Source organism: Heptranchias perlo, chromosome 15 (genome assembly GCF_035084215.1).
Source record: "Heptranchias perlo isolate sHepPer1 chromosome 15, sHepPer1.hap1, whole genome shotgun sequence".
NCBI classification, from domain to species: Eukaryota; Metazoa; Chordata; class Chondrichthyes; order Hexanchiformes; family Hexanchidae; genus Heptranchias; species Heptranchias perlo.
In genome coordinates, this window is record NC_090339.1 from 3,932,640 (window position 1) to 3,942,235 (window position 9,596).

At 42.4% G+C, this 9,596-nt stretch overlaps 1 protein-coding gene across 1 annotated transcript; it reads left to right on the forward strand.

Moving 5' to 3' along the window:
- Positions 1 to 1,717: 1,717 nt before the first annotated feature.
- LOC137333176 (probable G-protein coupled receptor 139) lies at positions 1,718 to 6,420 on the forward strand. Its single transcript, XM_067997361.1, has 2 exons — positions 1,718 to 1,787; positions 5,516 to 6,420. The coding sequence occupies exons 1-2, from the start codon at positions 1,718 to 1,720 to the stop codon at positions 6,418 to 6,420; spliced, it is 975 nt and encodes a 324-aa protein (XP_067853462.1).
- The last annotated feature ends 3,176 nt before the right edge of the window (positions 6,421 to 9,596 follow it).

Consider the following 9,596-nt stretch of genomic DNA (forward strand, 5'->3'; position numbering starts at 1 on the left):
TTATACTAATAAAGACAGAAAATGCTGGAAATATTCAGCACGTCAGGCAGGCTCCGTGGAGAAAGAAACAGAGTTAATGTTTCAGGTCGATGACCCATCGTCAGAACTGGAAAAAGTTAAAGATTAAACCGTTTTTAAGCAAGTACAGAGCCAGGGAAAGGGGGAGGAAGGGAAGGGAAGGGGAGGGAAGAACAAAATAGAAGGTCTCTGATAGGTCACAAGTGATTAAACAACAAAAGGGATGATGGTGGAAGGCAAGGAAGGTGGTAAATGGGATTAAAAAAAGAAACAAAAGATTGGTCAGGAGTAGCTGTAAATGGCAACAGCAGAACCATTACCAGCACCTGCTGTCCGAAAAAAAGGGAGCAGTGGTTCTAATCTGAAGTTATTGAAATCAATGTGGAGTCCGGAAGGTTGTAAAGTCCCACCCTTTTTCTCTGTGGGAACATGTTTACTCTGCACCCCTTGTATCTTCCCCTTGAACGCCTCCCACTGCTCTGACACTGATTTACCTTCAAGTCACTGTTTCCAGTCCACTTTTGCTAAATCACTTTTTAGCTTAGTAAAATTGGCCTTTCCCCAATTGAGAACTTTAACTCCTCTTGTATCTTTGTCCTTTTCCATAACTATGCTAAAACTAACTACACCAAAATGCTCTCCCACTGATAGCTTGCAGACTGAGCGGAAGTGTTCAGCAAAGCGATCACCCAATCTGTGTTTGGTCTCCCCAGTGTAGTGGAGACCGCATTGTGAGCAGTGAATACAGTATACGAGATTGAAAGAAGTACAAGTAAATCACTGTTTCACCTGGAAGGAGTGTTTGGGGCCCTGGACGGTGGGAAGGGAGGAGGTGAAGGGGCAGGTGTTGCATCTCCTGAGCTCGCACGGGAAGGTGGTGTGGTGAGGAGAGTGGGTGTTGGGGGTGATAGAAGAGTGGACCAGGGTGTCAGGGAGGGAATGGTCCCTTTGGAATGCTGGAAGGGGGGGAGGGGAGGATAGGGGAGGGGGAGATGGGTTTGGTGGTGGAATCCCGCTGGAGGTGGCGGAAATGGCGGAGGATGATACTTCATGCTAAACCTTTATAAATCACTGGTTAGGCTCCAGCTGGAGTATTGTGTCAAATTCTGGGCACCACACTTTAGGAAGGATATCAAGGTCATAGAGAGGGTGCAAAGGAGATTTACCAGAATGATACCAGGGATGAGGGACGTCAGTTATGTGGAGAGACAGGAGAAGCTGGGATTTTTCTCCTTAGAGCAGAGAAATTTAAGGGGAGATTTAATAGATGTGTGCAAAATCCTTCTGTGCTGTATCATCCTATGATTCTATGATTTTGAGAAGTCTGCTCTAATTCTTGGATTTAATTGCTGAATTGCTGCGAACGCCCCACATTACATCAACATTGTGAAATCAATAACTGCAGCCTGATCTTCAGTTTACTTCAGACTATGCAATCTGTTTACTTTTCTGGAATATATATTAAAACTTTCCCGTCATTGTGTGTTTCCCTGTACAGCAGTGCCATTTAACCATTTAAACACATTCTATTACGTAATATTTCTCAACTGACTGCCGCTAATGAGAATATTCTGTTTGTTCAAATCCCTGTAACTAATGACAATGACGGTACAATCTGATATAAATAACGGCTCCCTCCAACGTCTCAGTCAAAGCTGTTGCCTCTGACCCAACCAAACATCAGAGCTTCTCTCAGGAAATGCATGGTCGAATAACTGGTCTGGCGTATGCCATCTGCTACCCTATAATTGCAGCCGTTGGTGTCCCTGGTAAGTCACTGGGCTGGTTATTAATTGTGTAAATGGGTCTATCATTGTATCACTGCTCCCGCTGTGTCTCTAATAATTATAATGTAATAATATATGTATTCAGTTCTGATGCAAGGCAATTGACCTGAAACCTTAGCTCAGTTTCTCTCTCCACAGACGCTGCCCGACCTGCTGAGTGTTTCCAGCGTGGAATGTATTGAAGTAGTTTTCTAGAACAATATGTCAACTTGGGAACAGGCTATTTTTAATCTAGTATTGTGTAATGAGACTGGGTTAATTAGTAATCTTATCGTTAAGGAATCTCTGGAATAGAATGATCATAATATGATGAATTTCATATTGAGTTTGAGAGTGATGTAGTTAAGTCCGAAACAAGGATCTTAAATTTAAACAAAGCCAATTACATAGGTATGAGGGGCGAGTTGGCTAAGGTAGATTGGGAAATTAGATTAAAAGATATAACGGTAGATAAGCAATGGTGAACATTTAAAGAAATAATTCATAATTCTCAACAAATTATACATTCCATTGAGGAATAAAAACTCCACAGGAAAAGTGGTCCAACCATGGCTAACTAGAGAAGTTAAGGATAGTATTAGATTAAAAGAAGATGCTTACAATGTTGCCAAAAAGAGTAGTAAGCCTGATTGTAAGAGCTTCTCCAGGTTTGTAAAAAGGAAGAGATTAGCAAAGGCAAAAGTGGGTCCCTTAGTGGTGGAGATTGGAGAAATTATAATGGAGAATAAGGAAATGGCAGTCGTTAAACAAATATCTTGTATCTGTCTTCACAGTACAAGACACAAAAAAATACCAGAGATAGTGGGGAACCAAGGGTCTAATGAGAGTGAGGAACTTAAAGTAATTACGATTAGTAAAGAAAAAGTACTAGAGAAATTAATGGGACTAAAAGCCGACAAATCCCCTGCACCTGATGGCCTACATTTAAAAGAGGTGGCTGCAGAGTTAGTGGATGCATTGGTTTAGATCTTCCAGAATTCCCTAGATTCCAGAGCAAACCCCATGGATTGGAAGGTAGCAAATGTAACCCCGCTATTCAAGAAAGGAGGGAGAGAGAAAACAGGGAACTATAGGCCAGTTAGCCTGACATCAGTAGGCGGGAAAATGCTAGAATCTATTATTAAGGATGTAGTAGCAGGGCACTTAGAAAATCATAATATGATGAGGCAGAGTCAACACAGTTTTTTGAGGGTGTAACTAGCAGGGTAGATAAAGGGGAACCATTGGATGTAGTATATTTGGATTTTCAAAAGGCATTTGATAAGGTGCCACACAAGAGGTTGTGACACAAGATTAGGGCTCATGGGATTGGGGGTAATATATTAGCATGGATTGAGGATTGGTTAACGGACAGAAAACAGAGAGTAGGAATAAACGGGTCATTTTCAGGTTGGCAGGCTGTAACTCGTGGGTTGCCGCAAGGATCAGTGCTTGGGCCTCAGCTTTTACAATATATCTCAATGACTTAGATGAGTGAACCGAGTGTAATGTATCCAAGTTTGCAGATGATACAAAGCTAGGTGGAAAGTAAGCTGTGAGGAGGATACAAAGAGACTGCAAAGGAATATAGACAGGTTAAGTGAGAAGGTGGCAGATGGAGTATAATGTGGGGAAATGTGAAATTATCCACTTTAGTAGGAAGAATAGAAAAGCAGAATATTTTTTAAAAGGTGAGAGATGAAGAAATGTTGGTATTCAGAGGGATTTAGGTGTCCTTGTACAGAAAGTTCACATGCAGGAAATTAGATAGGCAAATGATATGTTAGCCTTCATTGCAAGGGGGTTGGAGAATAAGAATAAGGATGTCTTTCGGCAATTATATAGGGCTTTGGTGAGACCACACCTGGATTACTGAGTACAATTTTGGTCTCCTTACCTAAGGAAGGATACACTTGCCTTAGAAGGGGTGCAACAAATGTTCACTAGACTGATTCCTGGGATGACTGGGTTGTCCTATGAGGAGAGATTGAGTAGAATGGGCCTATATTCTCTGGAGTTTAGAAGAATGAGAGGTGATCTGATTGAAACCTATAACAGTCTTAGAGGGCTTGACAGGATAGATGCGGAGAAGCTGTTTCCTCTGGCTGGAGAGTCGAGAACTAGGGGTCATAATCTCAAGAAAAGGGGTCGGCCATGTAGCAATGAGATTAGGAAAAATTGCATCACTCCAAGGGTTGTGAATATTTGGAATTCTCTACCCCAGAGGGGTGTGGATGGTGAATCATTGAGTATATTCAAGATTGAGATCATTAGATTTTGGGAAGGGAATCAAGGGATATGGGGATCGGGTGGGAAAGTGGAGTTGAGGTAAAGGATCAGCCATGATCTTATTGAATGGCGGAGCAGGCTTGAGGGGCCTTATGGCCTACTCCTGCTCCTATTTCTTATGTTCAGTTTAATAAACTTGTTTTGTGTCAGTTCAAATTGAAGACTAAAAGAGTTATTTTTACAGATACCATGTAGCAACATTTAGGTTTCCTGAAATTATTAATATGTTCACCTACAACCAGTATTTTAATAAAAATATTTAATGTATGATACTGTTGACCAGAAGTCACCGGTTAATGGTTTTAGCTTAGTACACAGAGGAAGAGTCAATTCTCTCTTAATTCTCAATTCGCTTTATTAACGTCATGAGATCATGTACATACCGCTTATACGTCTAGTTAGATATAGGCATGTAGTTTACAGCAGGTTATACAGTTTTATACTCAAACTAGGATTTAAACGCACACCCACTAGGTTTCTCTGACTAACACTCCCTGAGTATTAAGATTTAAACGCACACCCACTAGGTTTCTCTGACGAACACTCCCTGAGTGGTCACAGAATAGAAAGGATATTATATTACCCGGAAAGGAGAGGTAATGCTGGCCAGGCAATTCGCTCTCTCACTCTCGACGTAGTCTCTACGTCCCTGACGTTGGGTCCCTACTTCCACGATGGTTAATCTCCCTCAAAAACACACTCTCGCTCCCTGGCACCAAGCCTGCAATTCTTCAGTTTTATTTCCAAGTCTGTCTTTTCAAATGATGCTGTCTTCTCCGATTGGCTCAAAGTTGCTGGAGTGGTCAATGTCATCCCCTGATTGGCTCTGTTCCAAGGGGCGAGGTAGCATCACCTCAATACTCCTTTTCGAAATAAGGCCTGGTGTCTCATCAAAGCTCCTTTGTCCCTCGAAGAAGCGGAACGAATTCAAACCGGTTCTGGCCAGTTCAGACCAGTGACTGAACTCCAGGTCACCTCAGTTTAAAAGTCAGTGTCTTTGTTAGCACTTCGAATTAACCTCTATAGGTTTCTGCAGCTGCTGGCCAACAATACCTTTGTCAATTCTGACATCTCTGCAAAAATTGAGACCCCTGAGAAAAGGAAAGAACTTGCATTTACGAAGCGCCTGTCAGAAATTCAGGACGTCCCAAAGTGCTTTACAGCCAATTTTTTTTTTTATTTATTCGTTCAAGAGATGTGGGCGTTGCTGGCGAGGCCGGCATTTATTGCCCATCCCTAATTGCCCTTGAGAAGGTGGTGGTGAGCCGCCTTCTTGAACTGCTGCAGTCCGTGTGGTGACGGTTCTCCCACAGTGCTGTTAGGAAGGGAGTTCCAGGTTTTTGACCCAGCGACGATGAAGGAACGGCGATATATTTCCAACTCCTGTCAAACCCGACGTGTTTGCTCTGAATCCAATCACTGATTTCCCCTCTTTCCTACAGCGAATGTAGCAGCGATTGTGATCCTGTCCCGAGGAAAGTGCGGTCTATCCCGATGCGTCACTCACTACCTGGTGGCCATGGCGGTGTCCGATCTACTGGTCACCATCGCCGGTGTGATATTGAATCGGATCAATGGGCTTTTTCTCCCGGTCAGTTTCCTGTACATGACTCCGCTGTGTCGCCTCAGAGCCGTCTTGCTGTTCGCAGCCAGAGACAGTTCGGTCTGGTTAACGGTAGCTTTCACCTTCGATCGCTTTGTAGCCATTTGTTGTCAGAAGCTGAAAACAAAATATTGCACCAGAAAATGCGCGGCTGCTGTGATAGCAACTGTCAGTGTGCTGTTCTGTTTAAAAAACATTCCCTGGTACTTTGCATATGAACCTAGCTACATAACCGATGGTGTACCATGGTATTGTAACTTAATACCAAATTATTATACTTCACTGGCATGGATAGCCTTTGACTTAATCGACACGATGTTAAGCTCATTTATTGCCTTCTGTTTGATTTTGCTGCTCAATGCCCTGACTGTCAGACACATCGTGGTGTCTGGTAGAGTCCGCAGGAGACTGCGGGGCCACAGCAATGGTGAGAGTCACCATGACCCAGAGATGGAGAACCTGAAGAAGTCCATCATCTTACTCTTCGCTGTGACTGGTAGTTTCATTTTGTTGTGGACGATGTATCTTATCGTTTTCCTGTATGTACAGATTGCAAACCAATATACTTTCTCTGGTCCCAATGACCCTTTGTACATCGCCCAAGAAGTAGCGTTCTTGCTTCAGCTCCTGAGTTGCTGCACCAACACGTGTATTTATGCAGCGACCCAGAGAAAGTTCAGAGAGGAGTTGAAGAACGGAGTGAAATATCCGCTGAAATTAATTGTCAAATTATTTACACCATGAAAATGACTGAAATCCTTATAGCTTAGTCTTGTATTCCAGAAGTGAGAGGTGGTATAAAGCTAAAGAAAGTGCTTATAGGAATGAAAAGAACAGTAGAGATCCTGCAGATCGGGAGAGAAATAAACAACAGCAAAGGGATAGAAATAAAGTATTCAAAGCTTCGAAAAGGGGATATGAGAAAAATCTCGCCAGGGATATCAAGGACAACACTAAAGGTTTGTACAAGTATATCAAGAGAAAGACGGTGACTAAGGGTAATGTGGGCCTCTTAAGCAGGTGATATTATAATTGAAAATCAGGAAATGGCAGACTTACTAAATACTTACTTTGCTTCGGTCTTCACATTAGAGGGTAAAGTACCAGAGATACGAGAAAAAGCAAAAATAAATGAAGGGGAGGAACGTACTGGATTTAATATAAGTAAAAAAATGGTAATGGAGAAAATAATGAGACTGAAGATAGATAAATCTCCAGGACCTGATGGTTTCCACCCCAGGGTATTAAAAGAAGTAGGTGAGGAAATTAGAGCATCAAATGTAGTAGGCAACAGTCTAGTTAGAGAGATAGACACTGTTCTCTGCAGCCAAGAGTGAGAGTCCCGAAGGCTGTGTTGCCTACCCGGTGCCAGGGTTAAGGACATCTCCTCAGGGCTGGAGAGAAACTTGTAGTGGGAGGGGGAGGATCCAGTTGTCGTGGTCCACGTAGGTACCAACGACATAGGTAGGACTAAGAAAAAGGTTCTGCTGAGGGAGTTTGAGCAGCTAGGGACTAAATTAAAAAGCAGAACCACAAAGGTGATAATCTCTGGATTATTACCTGAGTCACGAGCAAATTGGCACAGGGTAAATCAGATCAGAGCGATGAATGCGTGGCTCAAAGATTGGTGTGGGAGAAGTGGGTTTCGATTCATGGGGCACTGGCACTAGTACTGGGGAAAGAGGGAGCTGTTCCGTTGGGACAGGCTTCACCTGAACTATGCGGGGACCAGTGTTCTGGCAAACCGAATAACTAGGGCGGTAGAGAAGGTTTTAAACTAAATGGGGGGGGGGGTTCAGGTGGGGCGAAGTTTAGATTGATAAAGAGAAAAGACAAGGAAGTAGTACAGGAAAGTGATGGGGGTAATGACAAACAGAGTGTGTCAGGAAGGGACGGAGCGTATAAACGTAAGAGTGCACAAGCAAATGGGGCCGAGGTAGGAAAGAATGGTAAAAAGACAAAATTAAAGGTTCTTTATCTGAATGCGCGCAACATTCGTAATAAGATAGATGAATTGATGGCACAAATAGAAACAAATGGGTATGCTCTTGTGGCCATTATAGACATGTGGTTGCAAGGTGACCAAGGTTGGGAGCTAAATATTCAGGGTTATTTAACATTTCAGAAGGATAGGAAAAAAGGTAAAGGTGGTGGGGTAGCTCTGTTAATAAAGGATGAAATTGGTATAATAGTGAGAAATGATCTTGGCTCAGAAGATCAAGATGTCGAATCAATTTGTGTGGAGGTAAGAAACAGCAAGGGAAAGAAATCACTGGTTGGAGTAGTATATAGGCCCCCTAACAGTAGCTACACTGTAGGGCAAAATATTAATCAGGAAATAAGGGGGGGCTTGTAAAAAAGGTAATGCAATAATCATGGGAGATTTTAACTTTCACATAGATTGGACAAATCAAATTGACAAAAATAGCCCTGAGGAGGAGTTCATAGAGTGTATTAGGAACTGTTTCTTAGACCAATACATCGGGGAACCAACTAGGGAACAGGCCATTTTGGATCTGGTAATGGGTAACAAAACATGATTAATTAATGATCTCAAAATAAAGGATCCCTTGGGAAGCAGTGATCATAACATGATAGAATTTCACATCCAGTTTGACAGCGAGAATCTTGGGTCTGAAACTACTGTATTAAACTTAAATAAGGGCAATTATAAAGGAATGAGGGTGGAATTGGCTAAAGTGGACTGGGTAAACAGATTAGATGGTATGTTGGTGGATAAGCAGTGGCAAACATTTAAAAAGACATTTTATGACCCACACAAAAATATATCCCTGTGAGGAGGAAAGACGCCACAAAAAGGGTGAACCAACCATGGCTAACTAAGGAAGTAAAGGATGGTATCAGGTTGAAAGAAAAAGCCTTTATTTCCAGGGGGATGGAGTATAAAAGCAGGGAAGTCATGCTACAACTGTACAGGGTGCTGGTGAAACCACACCTGGAGTACTGCGTACAGTTCTGGTGCCCTTATTTAAGGAAGGACATACTTGCATTGGAGGCAGTTCAGAGAAGGCTCACTAGGTTGATTCCAGGTATGGAAGGGTTGTCTTATGAGGAAAGATTGAACAGGTTGGGTCTATACTCATTGGAGTTTAGAAGAATGAGAGGAGATCTTATTGAAACATACAAGATTCTGAGGGGACTCGATAGGGTAGATGCTGAGAGGATGTTACCCCTCATGGGGGAATCTAAAACTAGGGGGCATAGTCTCAGAATAAGGGATCGCCCGTTTAAGACGGAAATGAGGAGGAATTTCTTCTCCCAGAAGGTCTTAAACTTTGGAATTCTTTACGCCAAAAAGCTGTGGAGGCTGATTCATTGAACACATTCAAGGCTGAGTTAGACAAATTTTTGATCAGCAAGGGAGTCAAAGGATATGGGGAAAAGGCGGGAAAGTGGAGTTGAGGTAAAAATCAGATCAGCCATGATCTCATTGAATGGTGGAGCAGGCTCAAGAGGCCGAATGGTTCTTATCTCTTATGTGTCTCATGGTCTTACAAATATTCAGATTGGCTTCTCAGCACTGAACTCTTTAAAAGCCATTGAATGTGATTATACTTTCCCGCTATACAACATTAACCCTTTAACTGCCTTAATAAGCTACAGTAATCTTGAACAGGATTCTAGTTTTTTTTAAACTCATCTTTCATGTCAGTGTGGATCGAACAACTAAATCGTCCTTTGTTGGATCGTATGTTTAAAGTGATTATATTAAATTCTCTGAATGTCTTTATCAAACTTTATCAAACAGCCTGTTATCCCTTCACTAATCTTAAACCGGCTTTTTAACTCATTGCAGGGGTTGCTACGACAACTGCTATGGCAGAACCATTTGAAAGGTCATGGGGTCGGCAAAACAGGATCTCCTCTAACTCACCGTCAGTAACAGAAAGGGAGATCTG

Coding starts and splice junctions, on each gene's coding strand:
- LOC137333176 (XM_067997361.1), top strand. CDS start 1,718: ATGCATGGTCGAATAACTGGTCTGGCGTATGCCATCTGCTACCCTATA. Junction 1,788..5,515: donor TGCAGCCGTTGGTGTCCCTG/GTAAGTCACTGG, acceptor TCTTTCCTACAG/CGAATGTAGCAGCGATTGTG.